The sequence below is a fragment of the Lytechinus pictus genome, chromosome 8 (assembly GCF_037042905.1).
Source record: "Lytechinus pictus isolate F3 Inbred chromosome 8, Lp3.0, whole genome shotgun sequence".
Lineage (NCBI taxonomy): Eukaryota > Metazoa > Echinodermata > Echinoidea > Temnopleuroida > Toxopneustidae > Lytechinus > Lytechinus pictus.
This window is the reverse complement of record NC_087252.1, coordinates 3,374,354-3,397,287: the sequence shown is the minus strand read 5'-3', so window position 1 is coordinate 3,397,287 and position 22,934 is coordinate 3,374,354. Positions and strand designations below refer to the sequence as shown.

General features: G+C 34.5%; 1 protein-coding gene across 5 annotated transcripts; it reads left to right on the top strand.

Moving 5' to 3' along the window:
* The first annotated feature begins 422 nt into the window (after window positions 1–422).
* Window positions 423–18,669, top strand: LOC135154845 (uncharacterized). 5 transcript variants are annotated; one of them, XM_064103041.1, is made up of 12 exons: window positions 426–572; window positions 1,319–1,537; window positions 2,757–3,122; window positions 3,747–3,827; window positions 5,254–5,310; window positions 7,244–7,342; window positions 11,758–11,999; window positions 13,810–13,899; window positions 14,490–14,561; window positions 14,800–14,907; window positions 15,451–15,528; window positions 16,811–18,669. In XM_064103041.1, the coding sequence occupies exons 1-12, from the start codon at window positions 524–526 to the stop codon at window positions 16,880–16,882; spliced, it is 1,533 nt and encodes a 510-aa protein (XP_063959111.1). In that variant the 5' UTR covers window positions 426–523; the 3' UTR covers window positions 16,883–18,669. The 5 variants fall into 5 exon arrangements, with proteins under 5 accessions (XP_063959114.1, XP_063959111.1, XP_063959110.1 ...); XM_064103040.1 differs by having other exon boundaries at window positions 453–572; window positions 1,319–1,606; XM_064103042.1 differs by lacking the exon at window positions 14,490–14,561 and having other exon boundaries at window positions 483–572.
* Window positions 18,670–22,934: the final 4,265 nt, after the last annotated feature.

Sequence of the window (22,934 nt, the reverse complement as noted above, 5' to 3'; positions counted from 1 at the left end):
TGAAATAGCTTGGATAGGGTACTTTATCGGGGTATTTTAATTACATTTGACCTGATTTTCCATACTTATCCTTTTACGTTGCATTAAAAAGAGGCATTGGGAAATTAGCAATGTGCATAATCCGTAACGGCTGTGGGGATGATTTTTATCTTTTCTTTTTTCACCTTTTGTGCTGGATAGCTGCCCAAACATTATTTTGACACAACATACTGTATTTAAAAAAAAAAAAAAAACCTCGAAATTGGGCTTTGTTTCCTTTGAGAAATGGCATTCAATAAATATTTTGGCTATATCATATTTTATTGATTATACTTTGAAATTAATGACATGGTTTAATTTGTAGATTATAATAACATGTTGGTATTTTAGGTAAAGGGCGCCAACACCAAACAATATGTCGTATTCTGCCGATCAGAACTGTCATAATACGACAAGTATTTATTTTGCAACCTACATGTATTACCGCTTCCTTTTGTTACACGATTATTTGATCCATTTAAACTGGAAACAAACCTAACTAATCATGTGGAAGTTATCTTTCTTCATAATTGGATCTATAAGTTACGTTTTAGGTAAGCATATCTCTCGTTGTTCCTTAGTAGTTATGACGCTATGCAATTTGACCCCCCCCCCCCAAAAAAAAAAAAAAAAAAAAAAAAAATTATTAGGTCTGTAGAATATGGGTAATTATACAATCAATTGTGACTAGACTCAGCAAGTCTTATCTCTGATTTCATTTATGTTTAATATCAATAGAAGTCTAAGTTGAAATCTAGACTATGTTTTGTATTCATAACCTCGATCGTCCTCATGTCAGGCTACTTAATTGTGGTCATATTAATATACCCTTTTCTTAAAACTGAGAACAGTTACAGAAACATGATCAAAGAAAGGGTGATTATCATACTCGTTCTCAATTTTGTGTTGCAACACCGTAAGGAGTACAGTTAAAAGCATTAATTTGAACAAAGTTACTTTGTTAAAAAAACTTCAAATCCATATCAGTGACCTCCGGTGTTGCATTCACAACACCGGTTGTGACAAAGACATTCGTTATTGCAACATTGCAGATATTCATGCATTTAAAATTACTATTAGTAAATATCAACAATAATATATGTGTACTATTTAAGTGATAAATAATTGAGAGAACCTTTAAAACAATTTTCCCCATTTCATTATTGTTTTAAGTTTTGAGTATATTGATACCACAGTGATACAAGATCCATATTAATGCATGTAGGTCAGTAATAAGTGCTTCAAATGATAGTAAATGATTTGGTTATACGTAAAACATTAAAATGTTTGTATTTTAAAGGTGGAGACCAAGCTGTAAATATAACAGTACAAGCTGGAAAGAACGTCAGTCTACACTGCCTCCCAAACGACACAACTGGCGATCTTGGTATAAAGTTGAAGCGAAGCGATGGCTCAATATTTTTCAGCTGCAGTTCAATAACGGTTGACTGTGAAAAAAATATTTCGGTATTAACCTCCACTAATTTAACAATACGGAACGTTTCGTTGATTCATGAAGGTGAATACTTATTCGATTGGACAAGTGATAACGATAAGGAAACGTGTGATTTCAAGTTGACTGTTAATGGTAAAATCACTTTTTATACGATTAACAAAATAGCATCAAAATATTTAATACATTCGCCACATTTTCCAGATATAATTTATAAATCCTTGATGAAGTAGAGGTGGACACAGTAGTAATAATCTGGGGCAAAGGCGTTTGTACTTATTACCATTATTAAATGGTATTCTTGTTCATTTCATAAACTGAAATGGATCTAATTCCTTTAAAAAAAAAATCTTTGACATTTTTTCACTTTTCACAATGTCATCCTTGTTCATTCCATTGTTTAAATTAAAAAGTTACCAAAACATAATGCACAAAGTTGAATGAAACGATGAAATTGATGTTATTCATCCAAGATAAAAGCTATCCCTTGAAGTAGGTTTTCGTGTTCCTTTTGCTGATAACATTAATCCGAGGTTAAATCTAAATTTGCAAAGTGTATTCCCTGACTCCTAAATTCCTTCTTTCAAAATTTATTTACTATTTTCGTTTGATCAATTTTAATAAAACCAAATCATGTTATGTTCAAGAATTAAAATCCATTTGATAAATTAGAGAGTAATGCTCAAATTATTTTTTAAACTAACATTTAAGAGAAACTATACTTTGAGAGTATTTGTAAAAATAATACATGTATTTGTACTGTTCAGATGGTGACACGAATTTGCTCTGGTTATGATATGTCGGAGGGCATTGGGTTAGAGAAATATGATTTTATTATAGCTTTTGATTGAGAACTATGCTAAGATAATTATTATTGTTTATTTAGTCTTGAAGGTTAGGTTTTATGTTTGGCTTTACGTGATAATTTTCCATCAGCATTCTCGCTGGAACGAACGTTAATATTTCTGACTATTATTTCGGGGGAAAATAGCAAAATACTTTAGAATTTGACTATCTTATACTTGTATGCATTCACCTAATTGGGGAATGGGAAGGGGTAAGAGAGATTTTAAACGATTTTGTCTACTATGTGCCCACTCGTATATGACCTTGCAATGAGTCTCTGAAGAAGTCAAATTCCAAAGTAATTTTGTGAATTTCACAAGATAATAATCAGAAGCAGAATTTGACATCAATGATGTTCATAAGTCAATATCAAAACGGGTCAGCATTTTACTGGTCTCTATTTCCCCCTCTCTATCAATTCATTTTTACCGTGTACTAGTTCCAGCAAAAGGGTTGACGTTGGTCGAAGATAACCGGTATGGTAAAGTCATTCCTAAAGGAGGATCAATCGTTGTAAAAGAAGGGGGAAACAAGACGTTAGTCTGTAAGACCAATACGTCAGTGAAACCACCTGTGGACCTGGAGTGGAAGATCCTAAAGGGCATGAACATGTTGAAGGATATCCTTCAATCGTCAACGTTTCTTAATGACTCAAATGATACTAGACTTACTTTGCCAACACTAACTATAGACTTCTCACCAACTTATATGGATGACGATGACGGTGAAATAGAGCTCGTTTGTATCGTCAAAAATTCCAGCCAAATCAATGCATCCGTTATCATAAAAAAGAAAGGTGCGCATGGTGAGTTCGTGTACATATTTTTATCTTGACACAATTATAATAAGGAGTTAAAACTATTTCCCATTAAATAACCCTCAAATATTGCTATATCATTTAAATGAATTTGTGCATTGCTCAATGCAGATGGGAGTGAGAATTATATTTGTTTTATATTACAGGTATATTCAATCAACCAAAGATATTTGGTGAAGGACGAAACACGGACTAGGGTCATCCTTATAGTTTTAAATTCAACCCCCTTTTTTAACATTTACTTCGATTCGTGTATAATTTGATACAGTCGAAACTTAATATTAACGAAATATTGTAGTTTATGATTCAAAATCACATTATAGTAAAAGAGAAAACTATTACGGATTTTTATTAAGTAAATTTATACGGTGACGCGCAATAGGGTTATATATAACCATGAATTCATTCATTCGTTCATTCATTCATTCATGTTTTTCCACTTCACAATCGTCATAGTGGAAATTATCCTTTAACACATTTATAATTTATGTTTTCATTATTATCATCACATTTTTAGTTTTTACATGACTTGTATTTCATTTACATATTACATTTTCGTCTGGTGTTGAATGTATTTTCATGTCAACGTGTGTTTTGTATTACGTAATTTAGAACCCACAACTGTCGGAAACAGTCCTTTGACGAGCCTCTACTATAGTCATTCAAACACAGCTAACTATGGACAGTCGAAAGGTTAATATTCTTGATTATGAATGTTTTTTTTATTATCACTTAGCAATTGCTCGTTAAAAGATTGACCTATAATATTTATTTTTAGTTAGGTTTTGCAAATTTCAAAAACTCAAATGTTCATGATCATTATAAGAAATTAAAAATTATATGTATCATAATTATATGTATCATAATCTACACAACGACGGAAGCGTAGCGTAGCGGTTCTGACTCTCGCCTTGTAATCAGAGGGTCGTGTGTTTGAATCCAACTATGGCCTAGCGTCCTTTTGCAAGGCGTTAATCCAAACTTTGCCACTCTCTACCCAGGTGTTAAATGGGTACCCGGTAGGATGTGAAAGCCTATATGTAGTATGCCTAGCAATTGAGTCTTGGAACTCTTGTTGGAATGCTCCCCAGGGAATGGAGAAGGTGCATACATTGTATGCGGGCATGCAAGGATCCGATGACCGGGGTAATAATTTGTCTGTAAAGCGCTAAGAGACGTCGTTCCGATGTATTAAGCGCTATATAAATGCGGATTATTATTATTATTATTATTATTATTATTACTATTATTATTATTATTATTATGTCATTATTAATATGAAAATCATCGTCATTAAAATCATAATTATATTGATCGTTATTGATTTATAAATAATAGATCATCATCCTCATGAATATGAATATTCTTTTCATTTTTGACAAGTGCACACCTAGTTACCAGTAATGCACATAGCATTTTCATCTGTTTGAAAGCAGGATAAAAGAGCATTGTAGATTAAATGCCTTGCTCACGGGCATAGGTGCCGCGGCCGGGGATCGAACCCCGGACTTTCCATGTATAGCCAGGCGCCGTAGACTACTCGGCCACGGCACCTCCACTATGACGAATATGAATATTGACACCAACGTGGAATTTTCTGGCTGTTATATTATCCGAATCAGAATCACCATTAATACAATTTTGATTACTAACCAACTTTTTTTTTGCATTGTTTATTTCTTCCATATTTTTACATGATTTTACAAGAATTTGTACTACTCCTTCTAATGTCGCTATTTCTACTATGAGTCTCTTATTTTTTATCACATTTTTTCATTTTAAACTTTATCGTTGTAATATCATCATGTCATAATATATGTATTTGCGATTGTGTTATTTCTTATTATCCTGTAACCTTTCGAAATATTTCAAGGAACTCTTAGTGTCTCAACACCTTAAAAATTTAGGGTTAAAAGGATTAGTGCGTATTGACGTCTACAAAATAAATTACAGGCATGTAAAATTAATGAAGTTCGAACTAATTTTTAGACTTGATAAAGTTACGGGGTGAATAATATTTCTTTACTTTATCAGCGTTTGTCAATAGAAGACCCTTTACTATACATTATGTAGACTCATCAATATGGCTTTTTGAATATTTTCAAAACTCAATTCACAGGCTATGCGATGAATGCCACATCAAACACAACTTTAATCTCTACCACTGAAAAAACAGGTAATTTTTTACTACACTCTCTTAAATAGAAACATTTTGAAAATTTGCATGAGCCCGAACTGGGTGTGTACATGGGTGTATGCATTTGATTTTTGTATGATGCATACGAATCCAATATACATGAAATACATATTGATTTTTTAAGTGAAGTAATCCACTTAACTGCACAACTGCATAATATTGTCAACATTAGAGGTGTCGTTGTTTAGTATAGTGTCTCCGCTGTATTGATCACAAGATTCGAGGGTCGGTAACATATTCATATGCTGCACTCAACTCAGGAGGGGGAAACGGATACCCGGCAAGAAAACACTAAAGAGCCTGATTGACAGCAATGCTATATCGGGGAAAATGCAAATATGGAACGTTATAAAAATATTTGCATCATATCATTGACATAATTATCATTAGTGGTATGATTATTATTATGATATTAATCATTATTAGTATTATTATAATTAGTATTCTTATCATTATTATTAATATTATTATTATAATCATTATTAATATTATCATTATCATCATGACCATCATCATCACCATTACCACCGTCATCATCATTATTATCATCATCATCATCGTTATAGGGCTTTCGGGGTATTAAAGGGGGCTGTACACACTGCGATGTTCTATTATGAGTTTGAAGATGATTTTGAAACTATATAAATCTTACGACTATAGTTTTGCATATTTATGAATTTTCTACAAATTTATACAATCGTTGATATTAATGAGACTTGTACATTCATGAAATACCTTTCGCAGGAAAGGTGTGCTCTTTTGGCCATAGACGGAAATGTTTCCACTCCACAATCTTTCTATAGCGCGAGGTGAAATTTGTCGACATTAAAATGGAATATCGATTAGGAATTTGATTTATATTAGGAATTCATGAAAATTATATTATCTTACATATTAATCTAATGAGCCTAATGAGAGCGTAAAACTGGAAATTACAAGCACTTTCGTAATTATGAATAGGTTTCATGGATGAATACATTTTTAACAAAAATAATGCGAATGCAAATCGCGTGCCGAAATTTTGATAAACTGTCATGAAAGAGGAATTTCAAGTGGTGTGTTAAAATCAATGTAGGCTTACGTAACTCGCCAATCAAAATGCGACCAAGCAGCCCATGCTGAGACGTTTGGACAATCAGATCTGAAAAGCGATAATTTCAGAACTTTATGGAATACACGAAGAGTTTAGGTTCTCAACATATCAAATATTGCCTGCGGGCGGCGCGAGCTGAAAATGTTGATATTCGGACCATAAAACATTTTACAGAAAATTTTCAAAAAAGTCAATTTGTAAATAAACATAGTAGGGCCTAATGAATGCTCGATTTCCGAGAAATGTTTTGCATATTGACCTCAAAACTTGATATTATATTAAAGCTGCATTTTTGTTTTATTTTAGTCATTCTTTTTTCCCTCAATCTCTCTTATTTTTCCTTCTCTTATTTTTCTCTTTCTTTTTCTTTCTTTCTCCTCCTGTTTTATTCCTTCCACAAAAATTAGGGGGAACATTGACATCGTGCCACCCCTCTTTCAAAAAGTGTGGCGGGGGGGGGGGGGGGGCGGCGTCCCTCTGCATCCCTGGGATTTCCGTCCATGCTTTTGGCTATCCCTTATTCGGTATATACATGTAACTGTAATGTCTGTATGCTATTAGAGAAGTGTGGCGGTCTCAATGGCAATGACATACCAGTTTTATAACTAGTAAACATGGTAAAGTGACTACCGAGCGATGAAATGTAAAAATTCTAACAGGAAAATGTATATATGCAAATTTCAGTATCATCATAAGGCAATAAAATAAACTCCTTATTGGTGTCATTCTCCCTAAACCCCCAAATAATATTGGATATGAATACAAAAATATCTTTGCAATGTTCTTACGATGGTTTTTTTCTTTCAAATTCATTTGAAGATTGGAATCCAGTGCACACTGTAATTATCGTTGGATGTTTGAGCTTCGTGCTTTTCATTGCAGGCGTTTGTGGTATCATTGGTTATAGAAAAAGAATTGGTAAGTCATTTTGCTGTTAATATTCTTTCTGAATATCAATGTTTAGTGGCGTACCGTGGGTCACGGCATGGGGGCGGGGCACCATAAAAAATGTTGAGTCCTTAGTGGGTGCGCGAGGTGCGCTCAAATAGCCAGATATATTAAACAGATATGTATCTCACTAATCAAACAACGTGAGCGCGAAGCACGAGTTGAAAATTTCTGATATCATGGATACCGAGACCTTAAAAAGGGAAAATGTAAGCAAATTTTGGTAATCATGATACGTACCTGTCTCACTAACGAACAGTGCGGGTGCGAAGCATGACCTTAAATTTTAGCATACATATAGGTCTATATTGACCCCAAACAGAAACATTTGGATAGACTATTTTTGTAGGAATTCATGAAGAGCATAAATATCTTGGCGTATGGTTTATGTAATGCGAGCCCCAAGAGCTGGCTGATTTTTTTTTTAACTACACCTAAACACATGAAGGACTTTTTCATTGGAATAATGAACATAATACGTATCTCACTAATCAAATATTGGGTGCTGGAAATGTTTCAAACTCTAAGCTGAAGAGAGGCATCCTGATGCTTTTTACTAGGAATTTATCAAGACAATTCGTATTTCACTAACAAAATGATGCGACCGCGAAGCGCGAGCTATAAGTTTTGGCTATTCAAATCAGGAAAAGCGACATTTTAAGAACTGTTTTTTATGAATTCATGAAGAGCAGACACGTATCAAAAATTCACTAATGCCAACGTTTACTCGGACTAGAAATTCCTTATTATCAGACCTAAAAATGGGGCAATTACTCATGATGGGGCAAGTATTCATGAAAAATACGCATTTGTAATTACATACAATAATAAAAACTCCAATTGTGAGGAAATATATTTGGTGTTTATTGACTTGAAAACAGGATATTTTCGTACAATGTTATCCCCTTGAACAGGAGTATTTATCTAAGCCAAAGCAAGCACCATGAGTGATAAACACATAGGCAGTAAAAAGCAATTTAATTTTTACAAATTATGCAAAAAATATTTTTTATGCTATATAATATATATAACATAACACTAATAATAAACATTAATTTATTCTTCTCCCTCTGCGTATATTTTTCGTTCTCCCTCTTTTTCTCCTTTTCCCCCGATTTGCCAGCCGATGGGGGGGGGGGGGCATGTGCCCCTCCCCCGTAGTTACACCACTGTCAGTGTTACATTTGACACATGCTAGTTAAAAAAAATTAGAGAATGATTACGACATTTTTTTATTTAAAACTTTACAATCGTTACCATCTTATCCATACACAACAAAAAAAGTAAGTCCCCCCTTAAACAAACATCAATAATTTCCAAACCAATGCGAGTTTTTAATATATTTTTACATGAACGTGTAGGTAATTTTATAGGCTACCCTCTGAGTAAATGTTATGGACGTATTTTACGTCATGCTTCAGTGAGCACCGTCAGAAGGCACAAATGTCACTTTTCAAAAGTCACAAGCCAAATATCATGACTTTGATTCCATTTTTATTGGAACTAATTCCACATTCTCATCATGAAAAATAGTCAGAAGGCTTTTAAAAGGTACTTTCTACAAGACGATACAACTTTTCTGGCTAAATTTCACGGTTGAATGAACACAAGTCCAAATTTGCTATAATTGGATTTTTTACGCATTTCTATCAATAAAAATGATAGAATATGATGACAGTTATTTTTGGGAAGAGTATCTTCAACAATATTCATTGTTTCACGGTTCAATGAACATTTATTGAAAACAAAAGATACTATTTTGAAATATCATAGGCAAGTATTGTTTCATTTTGGTAACTGAAAATGATATTTTCTCAACTTTTTCGTTATGTTCATGACCAATTAACATGCTTCAATGGTTCAAAGGCGTTTAATTAAACATTCACGCTTGGATGAACATGTGGAATGTGATAAGCTCTTTTTTATGTTATTGGAAAAAATGCAATTTGTAACTATGGATATCTATCACAAACCTCCTTGCATGGTTCATTTGATTTGATTTTTATGAAAATCCCGATGTTTAATGCATCAGTGAGCACACAATATTCGAAAATTATGCAAATGAGAAGAAACTTCAAGGTCCTGGCCACACTCTGTGCCATATCAAATGGTTATTTTGGTGTGCGCACATTTTGGATAGTGTTACACTGAAGCCATGTGCGAAGTTTCATGAAATAACTGTTGGCAGAAGTAACAAAAACCGTCCATGAAACAAACCCTCATTTCATATTTGTTAAAATGTTGACCTCTCTCATAGACTTGTGTACATTATGGGTGCATATGTTTAAGAATAAGTAACCCCCTATTCAATGTGGTGGAACTTTTTTTTAAGGCTGTCTTTAGAAATGTCATTTTGCAGTAATGTTTATCAACCTATGGGCAGAATTCTGTGCAAAAATGAAATCGATTTGTTTATTTATGGATGAGTGAGCACACATCAAAGTGGGAATTTGGGTATTTTCAATGTCACAGACCCATTTTAAATGGTAATAAAGTGAATATTGGGGGCAAATTCGGTTTCAAATGAGACTTTAATTGCTGTTGTTTTTATCATCCATCATTTCTATCACCACACACTTTCCGAAGTTTTAAAATTTTCATGGTTGAGCGAGCACATTCGAAAACTTAGGAATGAATACTCTTTATACTGCATAAATGTATTTTTTCTTACAAATTCTCATGATCAGTTTAATTTATGGACAAATCAGTGGTGGATCTAGAATTTTAAAATGAGGGAGGGGCCTATAATCGGGGGGAGCCACCAACATTTTCAAATTTTAACATGATCTAACAAGTCGTAGAGGACCATAAACCCCTTTGATGATACGTCACTATACAGGGGCCGCGGAACGGTTTTCAAAGTGGGGGGGCTGACCATGCAAAAAATTACAATGGTATGGTCATTTTTACATTTTTGTACATGCTTTTGGAAAAAAAGTGGGGGGTGACCCCCCCCCCGCGGCCCCTGCATTATTGTGCTCACTCAACCATGAACATACGATATCAAAATTGTGTGTTGAGTGGCTAAATAATGGATAGTAAAACAGCATTAACACCATAAAATTCACCTAAAAACAACTTTTGCCCAGCTTTGTATTTGCACAATCTGAAAAACGACTCTTGTGACTTTCAAAAATTGTCATTTTTAATTCAATCTTTAATTACTCATGCATGACTCAACCGATCAATGTCATTTTTCCCCAGAGGTTGTTCAATGAGTGTAAAAAACCACCTACGAAATATCATATCTCAAAATAATTCCGTTCAAAAGTTACAGCAATTTGATTTAGGGGGGACTTACTTTTTTTGTTGTGTATATATTCCATTCCAAATCAAGGTATTTGCCTCATTGCACTTAGTTTTGTTCCGAAAGGAGCTCAATCCACTTTTGGTATTTTTCTGTAAAATCAAGGTTTTTTTAATTCATCTCTTTCCCTTAGCCACTGCTATTTCATTTGTAGATATATGATATTACTATCATCTTATATTATTAAAATCATGATTTCAATAATCGAACTTTCATTATTGATTTTTAATCTAATTTTTGATCTTTATAATTAGTAAAATTTCAATTTTTGCCAATTCAAACATGTTTGATATTGGAAATTGAACACAAAAAACACATAATATGGCTAGCAAAATACATTTCACATCTTTTCTGATGTTTATCTGTTGAAAATTACAAAAAAAAAAAAAACATAATATTTTGTCATCTCTTCTAAGGACGGCAACTTTTCGATATCTAATTCCAAAAGGACCTAAGTCTAAAAATATTTTTAAAAAATGGTAAAATTCTGTTATTTTCAGCTAACTTTGCACTGATGGTGTAAACTTGTTTCCAAAACATTTACCTGAAAATTGAATGCATAACTTTATGTAAAATAGGAAAAATAACAAATTTGAAATAACCGTTTAGTGGATTTAGCTCCTTTTGGAACAAAACTCAATTTGTAATCAATTTTAACCAACCTTTCCATTTTTATTTTCAAATGTGATATGCTGCATTTGATTCGCACCACTAAGATACATATACTTGTCTAAAAAAAAATCATTGTTGGTCAAAGGTGGATTTAGCTCCTTTTGGAATTAAGCTCTTCGTATTAAGACTTAGTAAAACGTGAACAAATACATTTGAAGCTGTAAACATGTTAACTAAAAACATTCCTCAAGCAAGTTATTCTTTAATACTTTTACTTTACATTTATAGGACTATATAACATGTATGTTTATTTTGATATTATTGCATGCGCTCCGGTACACAGTATTGTTAAGGACCTATAACGCAGTCATGTATACATGGTATACCTATCAAATATCTCAAGTACTAATCATGTAAATATTCATATTTGCGTTAATCTTTTGCAATCACGTCTGTCTTTCCGTAGTCAGACGTTTTGAAAAAGCTGAATCCGCGGCAAATGCCCCAGAGTCGACACCACGACGAAATCGAGGTTCATTGCCCCTGACGCCAGTTGACAACCGTACATTACCCGATCGACCATTAACAACCACTGGGCGACACAGACCAGTTCCTTCTCTCCCACCTGATATTCCAACGCGGCCCTTGGTGCCAGTATCGGAAGATGTCAGAGGTTTGGGGGGAGGAGGCGGAAGCCAGAACAGAAGGGTTTGTGGCTACTTTGATTTAAGATAATTATAGTGATAGAGACAATAATAATAATAATAGTAATGATACATAACATTTATAAGGCGCTCACTACAGTTATTTCTAAGCACACTATGTTGAATGTGTGCTTTATACTGGGGATGGGGGAAAAAATGCATTTAACTTATAAAACCACTACTTATATAGATGTCAAGATTCATTAAATTCAAGAAATTCATTATTCTAGAAATTCATTTCCATCACAAATAAATTCAGATAAAAATACAGATCAAATATAAACAGCAATTGAGTGCAAATCAGTCAATGAGAACTACAACGACAATAACACAATTTTATGATAACTAAAGATTGTATAGTGGTGTACATTAATTTTCAAAGTCATAATATGTCATAAAATATAACGAAACCCCAGGGGAAATAGGCTTATTCGTTTTAATGACAAGAGAGGATGAGCGTAAGCCATTGAGAAAACGATCCATCATAATCTGTAATGAATTGACAGCTACGAAAGTTAAAAAAATCCACCTTACATTCATTCTTCTTTGGTAATTCACAAGATATAGTTTTACAGTTCTAATGTGTGATGTCCTGTTTAAATAACGTGATATTCCTCCATTACCTCTCGAGATGTCGATGTGTTCAACTCGACACACGATGTGCTAATGATATCTTAACATGATTTAACAAATAGTTGCTAGATGAATTTTCATCACATTCTATGATATAGTATTTGTTATTCTTAACAAAACCTTGTAAATAAAAGTACATAGGAGGCGGTGTCATTTTAGAGATATAAAACATGCTAAAGGAAAATACAATCGTGCTTTGATTAGATATCTGGGGCTCGTTTTATAAAGGGTTACGACTGTTGTAACTTTGTCATTATGGCAATTGCCATGGCATCAGGGCTCAGCAGCCAATCAAAATCGTTGTTACCGTGGCAGTTGCTATAATGGCAAAGTTACAACAGTTGTACCTCTTAATATGAAACGGGCCTCGGGAGTTGAAAACATTCCCCAAAGTCATTGATATATCTTCCCAATTCGGGCAAAGGAAGTTTAGTAGTTTCTATTTCTGGAAATAGTGTTAGATTTTCAATTGTATTCCACCACTTTTGTCAATCAGCAATATCAAATTGAAAAAAAATCGAATGGGTTGGGTCGAACGAATATCTCTAGCCTTCCTGTTGTAATTAGGCTCATGGGACCTATACTAGGTGTCAAACATTCTCCATAGACATGGTAGACTTGTGTATTAAAAAGGCACTTTTGAAAAATTCATAAAAAATAAACGTGAAATTAGAGGGTCGAATGTATACTACCATTGGATAGGATAAATATCTGACATTCCATATCTGACCAGAGAAGGGTAGATCATTTTAAAAATAAATCGCCATTTATGAAGATACTGTTATGGGATCAAATTTATCAACTGAAACAGTAAAATAACCCTATTTTCTTCCTCCAGTCAGAAAAGAGTTCCAAAGTCATTGATATATCTTCCCATATCTTGCAAAGGAAGTTCAGTAGTTACCATTTCTGGAATAAGTGTTAGATTTTCAATTAAATTCATACACTTTTGTCAATCAGCAATATCAAATTGAAAAAAAAAATCGAATGGCCGGTTGGATCGAACGAATATCTCTAGCCCTCCAGTTGTATATAATTAGGCCCTTGGAACCTGTGGTTGGTACTTTCACTTCCAGTTTGTAAGGTCATGGTTCACCTGAACAGTACTATACAACAATTAGGGGATTATTTACGTTAATTAAGTCGTAAATAATGATAGCATTTGTTTGTTTCTGATATAGGATCCAGATACTGGACTAGATTACGACTTGTTAAACCATGGATTCTCTTGGGCTGTTCCTCATGTTTACAGAGAAACAGCTAGTGGTTTGGTAAATATGACATAATTTTTGTTTAATTTTTTTAGTGATCCCTGTTGTTAGAAGTTAATTGATGTATGAACTTTAAACCCGGTAATATGACGCATTGGATTCAATGCATTGACATCATTTCTTGTTGATTTCGGTTGATTTTGAAAAAAAGCTTTTCTAATTCTAGTGAAATTCCACGTGTAAAGTATACATTAAAATGCCCAATTTTCATGAATTAATTTCCATTGGCATTAAGACGTAAACTGTAGATGCTGAGCGTTGTGGCCCAGCGGATTAGTCTTCTGACTTTGAAACAGAGGGTCGTGGGTTCGAATCCCAACCACGGCGTAGTTTCCTTCAGCAAGAAATTAATCCACATTGTGCTGCACTCAACCGAGGTGAGGTGAATAGGTACCTGCCAGGAATTTATTCTCTGAAATGCCGAGCGCGTAAAAGCTGCTTGAGCTACAACCAGGGTAATAATATCCAAGTCCTTTGGAAGCGCATAGAGACGTTATTCATGATGTGTTATGCGCTGTACAACATCTGACTATTATTATTATATTATCATCATTATTAGTCTATACTATTTCATTGTGTCGTTATTACAGGCGGAATATGCTCAGGTCAGTCGACAGAATATCGACAAAAAGGAGAAAGATTCAAGGCATCCCGCCAAGAAGGTGATGCAAATCAATGTTGGGAATAGATATTCATTTCGATTGTTGATCATAATGGATCGAAGGCTCATTTCATGGTACCGTACATACAATTTTCTAAAAAAAATATGGACGTAATTTCTTTTGTTAAACCAAGCTTGAGTTTACGTCCGTTAAACCATCTAAATTATCGAATGTACTGAGTAGAGTAAAATTCATAATAAAGGCTGATAATGATGTTATTTTTTTTATTTCTCTACAGCGAACTGAAGAAGAATATGACGACTCAGATTATGACCTACTTAATCCATCTTCTCTGACAGTCAGTTCAACCGTACCGCATGTTTATCGGGAATCACACACGGGCCTGGTAAATTAAAATTCTTTTTTTTTATTCCATTAGCCACGGTTACTAAACTGAAGAAAAAAATAGCTTTACAAATGTGCTCGTTATGATACATTCATGTTGAATGTATATGAAATAGGAGGGTTATGACTTTAGGTTTACATCGTGTAAGTTAACTTTGTCTTTCTTCATACGATGCTAAAAAATTTGTATTTTTCACCACGTTCTTCGAATGCAGCCTTGGAAGCTTATATGGGAACTCTGCACACTAAGAAGCCTTTTGTACATAATAAAGAGAGCTATCTGCAGCATTCCAATCTTGATATGAGCAGATATGTACATCGTAGCAGTAATTTTACACCATGCATTTTAAACGAAGATGAAACGTGCTAAAATAGGCATTTCTCGGCACTGTAAAAATAATAAATATGCTCTTTGAGGTGTAATATTGCACCCAAAAGCTGCCAGTATTAGATCATGGGGTGCAAGCATGGACTTTTGTTTCCTTGTGTATAATATGAAAGAAATACGAAATATTATCATTGTTTTATTTATCTATCTATTGAGGCTGAGTATGCTGTAGTTAGTAAACCAGGAAACGAGAAGAAAGCACAGTCGTTGGTTTCACACGCAGAAATCGAAAAGGTAGCATTACTTATTTCCATACTTTCTTGCGTTGCTTTTATCAGTGGCGGCGGAACAAGATTAAAATTGTGTTTGTGTATTTCAGTGTGAGGGTGGGTGTGTGTTTGAGTGTGGTGGGAAGTTGAACATGCGTACAATCACAATTTGATTGGAATTTTCAGGTTTCTGTACATCGACACTTAATATTTGGGGACTTCCCTCCCAGTTCCGCGGCCCTTGTTTACTATAAAATTACAAATATATAACTTCAACTGTCATTTTCTAAAATAGTATGGAAAATTTATCTTCAACAAGTTAATGGCATTTTTAATTGTTTAGCTGTGATCTAAATATGTTGAAGGCAAAACTCAGATCAATAACAAAACGTTTTGATAGTATTCTTCTTTGTTTCTGTTAAAGTGTGCAGGGCATAAACTCTCATTGAGACACAAACAACATACATGATATAATCATCCACCCATTATACCATTGATGGCCTAATAGATCATCACTGAATAGGACTCATCGAACCTATAATGAGAACAAACGCCCATTCCATGCAAAGTACTTATAAACAAAAGCAGATTACTTTGCTTTCACTTTACTCAGCAACAATGGTTCTTTTTTGCAATATGGTACAGATGACATGGAGTTCACAAGATTGCAAGCTATTGTAACTTTGGAAGCGAGAATGATGTATAAATATATTCATTTTTATACCGTGTAATTCTCACATAAGATCAATGATAATTTGATTCGCAGAAAACTACAAACTACTTTGGGCAGACCTTTAAAGTTTCATCATATTAGAGCATTTTGATAATTTGCATTGTTTTACAAGAACGACAGATATGCCTAACAATTTTTATATGCAAATTATAATGGTTGAACCTGTGCGTGATTTTTTTTTTCAGAAAAATATTTGTTGTCTTGTTATTAGGTGATTTGTATGTTGAATTCATTTGTTGAATTCCTAATATTTTACCGGTTATTATCATAAAATGTTGCATGCATTAAATCCCCAAAGATTTCGTTATCACTCCTCATCTTTATATAAGCTGCATAATATATGTTCGGATCATTTTATATGTATTGAACCATGCATCAAATTATTGACATCTCAAATACATATCGTGACCCATAATGTCTAATTTCTCTAGGTGTTGCCTAAAGGTGTAAGTGGACATAATGTTTCAAATTTCACGAATAACTATATTTCAATAAAAGAATTCATATATTTTCAGTGTCATGTTTATCTTGAAAGAATATTTGTTATCGAAACTTTCTATATGTTTTCTTCTAGATTCATCATGATGTGGAAGCCGAGTACGCAGTGGTTGATAAATCGAAAAAAAGAAATCACAAGAGGCGATAATCTAAGGATTCTGGAGGAAGAAATGTCATTGTGTAAATCTGAATACCGACGAAAAAGTTTGGGGGAATTTTATTGATTGAAAATCATCATAGATAAGGGAGCAATAGCCACACTTGATCTAAATTTAAAACGATGAAGACCCGTAGAATAGCTAATTAATGTATACATGCACTTTCACACCCACCCACACACACGCCCGCGCACGCGAACCCATACCAACATGAATTGACCTGTTGACAATGTACAATAAATGAAGTTCAATTAAATCTCGAGCACTTGTGTATAACTGAATCAAATGGAGTGCTATGTGATATGATGTATATATTGGCCTGTATGCTCAAAAGACATGAAAGAGGTTTCACACAAAATCCACAAAAAAAAATCTTATGTCTTAAAATGCATTAACATTATATCAAAGCAGAACTTTTGTTTCCATGTTTTATTAAAGCGAATATTACTTCTGGGGGTGTTTCATGAAAGTTGTCAGCACTGACTAAATTGTCGGTGCTGGCAATTTCAGTGAAATCCTTGGTTTTGATTGGCTGTGAGGCACATACCTCTGACCGTTACTATGGTAACTGTCGGAGAAAGCCAACTTGTCATTGCTGAAAACTTTCATGAAACGATCCCCAGGTCACTCCCCTTTAACTGATTTGGCTCGGCCACGTATTGTAGAATCAGTTTGAAACAGTGCGTACTATTGAGTGGCCATTTTTAAATCAGAATTACCGGCCATGCTTACTACATACCTAAGTGTAACTGCAGTCACCCGGGTAATTAATTAGTCCAGACGTTTTTATTCATAATCAGTATTGGTGATCAATCAATTCAGTTCATTGTTTCAATGTATGCATTTAGTTTCAATTACTATTCGACAGGGCAATCGAATTGGAATGCAGTTTTGCAACTATATTTTAGGTTTAGATCAGTAGCGAGAGAAGGGGGGCAGTAACACAAACAGACACCCAAAACTCTTTGAAATACTCCTAATCATGTAAATGTATGCATCATTTATTCTCCATGCCCCCCTTAAATTGTACGATGTGTTGATAGTTCTGCATTATATTCCAGATACTTTGAATAATGATGCAAAATTAGTCCAAAGCTCATCATGTATATCTCGCTGATCATAAAAAAATCAATGTGCTGTGTCCCATCTTTGACGAAAATATGTTGCACTTTATATTCTCTTTTGTGACGTCGTTCCACCTCAACTACTCCTAACGGCTGTACGACAGAATATGCAAAATGTGTCCATACATAGTACGTTTAGGGCTGCGTAAGCCACGGCCGGGAAAATACGAAACTGGCAAAATCGCTACTTTTCGAGCAAAAACATTTTGAACACAATCTTTATTTCCGTTAAGCACCGGGTGGGGTTTCATTCGTGTGCTTGTAGTATTGGCCTAGGCAGGCAAAGTAATTACAGATGGAATGTAGTTCAAGATATGCTGTGGATCGTAGGCGTATACAAGAAATGTAATTTTGTCTGATTTAAATGTTTGTGAACCTCAATTTGTGTAATGATGTAAATAAATTGTGATAATGTATATGGAATTCACGTAGATCTCAAAGAAGATCAGTTAGATCTCAGAGAAGAAGTCAATGTTCCTTCAAATGCAGTGTGAGTGATCATGAAATTATGTTAATGTATTGTAACTGCTTTTCAACTGCAAAACAGAGCTGTATCCTTTTCCTAAATTTGGAAATATACATGTAAACACTGCAAATATTCATTAACACGATGCGGCAAGTGACAGCCATAATAAACATAATGCACTTCAGCCAAGGCTGTGTAATTGTCTTTTCCTTTAGTGTCTGATGTCTTCCGTTTATTGCATTAACTATCGTTTCTTAAAGCCCAAGACTGGATTGGATTGGTATGGTTTATTGGGAAAAAAAATATCAAACAGGCAGCTGGCAGGTTGGTCATTCTTCACTTCAACTTGGGGGGAGTTATTCGCTTGGTCCATAGGAGAGTTTTTCTGCCAGATCACTGCCGGGTTATCTTCCTGCTTGATTTTCTTTTTCACTTTGTGCTGACACCTCTCTTTTAATGTGTGGAGGGGAAATACCACACAGTAGGTTTTGATAATTATATTCTTGTTAGTCGCAGACAGCCAGTAATTTTTCTTCTGGCAGTTTTTAGGGCAGGACACTAGCGTACCTACAGGGGAGCAGTCTGCCCCCCCCCCCTGACGAGTCACAACCCATGCAAAGGACGTATCCCTGCCCCCCCCCCCCCCTGACGAGCTTGAAGACCTTTTTTTTTGCTTGTCAAAATTTTGGGCGGACGACTTTGCTCCCCCCCCCCTCCCCCTGTGGGTGGAAAATCCTAGGTTCGCAACTGGGACAGGACCAATCTTTGCAAAATGGGATGACCTACACCATGCAAGGGGGGGGGGTGCGTATCCATCGCATATAGTATAGTTCAAGAGCTGCTCTGCGGATGATTTTGGCATATTGTTATGTAGTATGTATTCAACTTCCTGTTATCCTTTCAGTCATTAACCTTGTTTACAAACTCCCCCCAATGTCATCTAAAAATCCCCAACCCCCATACCATTTAACTCCCAGGCCTTGACCATAAAAATACCAACTCTCAGTGACGTTAGCTAACTTCAAGGAACTTAAGTTCTAAGAAGTATGACTCACACTTCCAGCCCCAGTTACTTTCACAGAGCATCACCACACCAGACCAATCAGAACAAGTTTAGATCGCTCCCACCTTAAATTGTTACACCCCCAAAACTAATGATATAAATAAGACTTTGATTCTTAGAGAGATACACAATATATACAGGAGAATACTAGACCCACACTCATCGATATAGACTGACTGACTTCAAGACTTAGACGTCCATCAAATATTATCTGTACTTCACAATCTCAATCTTTATACTTCTAAATTATTTTATATTCATCGTAAATTTGAACCGTATAACTTTCTCCAAAGTTTCTTCGTTACGCTTCCCTTCTTAATTATAAGCACCGACCCCAACACAACAATATGTTCCCCAATTCGTATTGTCAAGCTTTATAGTGATTTCAGAAGCGTCGTGATTTCATAGCTCTGTACACAGAAAGCTGGATTAGACTTTTTGTGGATGTGACGGATACGATAAAGCCAATAAAGATATAGATCTAGATCTATGAGAATTCCATTTACACATTTGATTTCTTCACTTTTATTACATATAAATATCATGAATTTTCCTGTAGGCTTTAACCTACAGCCTTTGATGTTTTGCCATGCTTTACTTTATGCTTATTTGGCGCAATTTTCCATTTGTATTCCTGATACATAAACTTAGTAGAATTAAAGAAATCACAACATAGTCAAGAGCTGCAGGTCTCCATCAATTGAGTACTGAATAATTTTAGTGCCACTATCCCAATAACTTTCGCAGAAAAAAAAAAAACCGAAATATATTATATATATGTATATCAAAACCCCCTGACACAGTATTACGTCACTGTTCAGGCCGCGAAGAAGCACAATAAAGCCTATTTCAAAACTAGATATTGTGAGTTAATATCGTTATTGTAATTGTAAAATGTATTCTTATAGTGCAGGGGCTGATCCAGCCATCACCAATGGGGGGGGGGGGACCTGGATTTTTTCAGCTATATTTTTACCGATCGGTCGCTCGAAGTTGATTTTTGTTCGCTTCTTTGAGGGGTTAGTCCTAATAGCCACTCCTTAGCTTTATTCTTATAAATCAACATAATATCGTAATCCTTATTTATATAGTGCGAGCGCGAAGCGCGAGCATTCTTTTGTTGTTGTTGAAATTTTATGTATTTTCTCCTACAATTTGAACACTCAGGGCAATGTTGGTTATTTAGGCAATGTATGCAACAAAATAATTTCTACGATCGCGAAGTGCGAGCAGAAATATTTGATACATGTTTTTAACTGATCGGAAAGGTAGGCCTACCTGTTCAAGACCGCTTGCAGTGAGCCATAAAGACTTTACAGATCTCAACACTCAAATAATGCAAGCGCAAGGTGCGAGCTTAATTTTTTTTTCTACATGTTTACCTTAAGAATAGAAATTCTAAGCACTTTTTGTAACTTAAAGAAACTATAACTAAGCAATTGATGCGAACGCAACGAATGAGCGGAAAATCTCGAGATTTAGACCTGCTGAACGACACTCCATTCATGTTTTTAATTGTGGATCTTCCTTACATTAATAATGCGAGTGCAAAACACGAGCAGAAATGTTTTATATACGTTTTTAACTGATCAAAAATGTACCTGTTAAGGACTGCTTCAACAATCCAATAATGCGAGCTCAAAGTGCGAGTTGAATTTTTTGACATTTCTACATAAAGAATGAAAATTGTAATCAATTTTTGTAATCGTGAACAGGATAGCTATGTAACTAAACAATTGATGCTAGCGCAAAGCGCGAGCGGAAAATTATAGATTTAGATCTAAAAGCGGGATACTCTATTCATGTTTTGTAAATCATGAAAAGGATGAGTAAAAGGGGATCTACCTAGATTGATAATGCGAGCAGAAAGCGCGAGCAGAATTTTTTTGAATTGTAATCTGAAACTGGATAATGATTTGAATAAAGAACAAGTTGCGTATCTGAATAACAACGCACGCGCGTGTTACAGATTTAGACCTAGAATCTAGGCAGTCTAAATACATATTTTATCATGGAAATCAAAGCGAGCGCAAGCTTAAAATATCTGATATTCCGATTTGAAACAGGGTCAATTTCAGCTCTATATTTCGAGCACTTTGTGGTAGAATTGCGAGGTGGATGGTTCGCAGTTAGTAAAGAGCTGATATTTTTCATTATTGTTACCTTGAGCTTTGACATAGGACCTGGACATACTTAAGACATGTCATCATGTGAAAATGATGTCTATCTTTCTATTTCGCTTGCTAAGCGCAAGATGAAACTAAACGGACAATTTAATTATTATATTGATGTCTTATTTATTAATGCATAATGAGGCGCGGAATCTGATGATATTATTATGGCCTGAAAACTGGAAATTTCAAGCACTTTTGTAATTATCAATATGATGCATCAGTTAATATATTTTTAAACACTAATGCGAACGCAAATCGAGAGCCAAAATTTTTGATAAAGTGTGTTACGATACTGCAACAAATAACAATAAATATTTATTTTTTTATTTTTATTTCCTTTTCTTTTATTACAGGAAATCATTAACAATTATAAAGTAACAAACATAAATAAATATTGTTCTTACGTGTACATCTCTTGAAGTGACAGATGTGCGATCGAAAGTGATGGTACTACATGTATATTCAAGTAATAATCCAAGTTGGTTGGCGAAGATTCCGTAAATCAAAGTTCACAATGATGGCGATGATGAAACTGATGTTGAAGCACGATGATTAACCAGAGTCACTGTAATGAGTTGGAATATCCATGAAGACGTTGTTGATGATGATTAAAAGTCAATTTTAGCAATCCATGGGTTGAAAAGCGTTCATTTAAACAGGTTGATGATCTCGATGAGAACTGATAATTCCTCTCTCAAAATAACTGCAAACAGTTCATTGATGGTGTGCAAATAATTCCACAGAAGATAAATATTCCAGGTGGAATTAAACTCTGCTCTGACATAAAGTCTGGCGTGAAACTCTGAGTTAGGATCTGGTATGATGATCTGATGTGATGAAATCCTTCCTTGTATACAAATTATTCATTATTCTAGAAACTTCTAGTATTCACTATAAAAAGAACATTCTGCCCATTTCTAGATCAGTCTAAATTCTAAAACATATTTGAATGACCTCATTGAAATCAACATGTCAACAACATAGCTAAGTCTATTGTTCTTTTCACTACTACTGGGAGCTCTATTGTCTGCCTCACCCTATTCAAAAAATAAAAATCCTTGGCCTTTAAATAGGCGAAAGGCCTGCATAACGATAGCTTTTACAAACACGTGCTGGAATTGTCGTTATCATTCTAGGATATGGATATCCTTAAAGAGAAAATAAATAAATAGATAAATGTAATTGCTTTTACAATTCTTCTTATATATAACAAGT

Coding starts and splice junctions, on each gene's coding strand:
- LOC135154845 (XM_064103040.1), top strand. CDS start 524: ATGTGGAAGTTATCTTTCTTCATAATTGGATCTATAAGTTACGTTTTA. Junction 573..1,318: donor ATCTATAAGTTACGTTTTAG/GTAAGCATATCT, acceptor TGTATTTTAAAG/GTGGAGACCAAGCTGTAAAT. Junction 3,828..5,253: donor TAACTATGGACAGTCGAAAG/GTTAATATTCTT, acceptor CTCAATTCACAG/GCTATGCGATGAATGCCACA.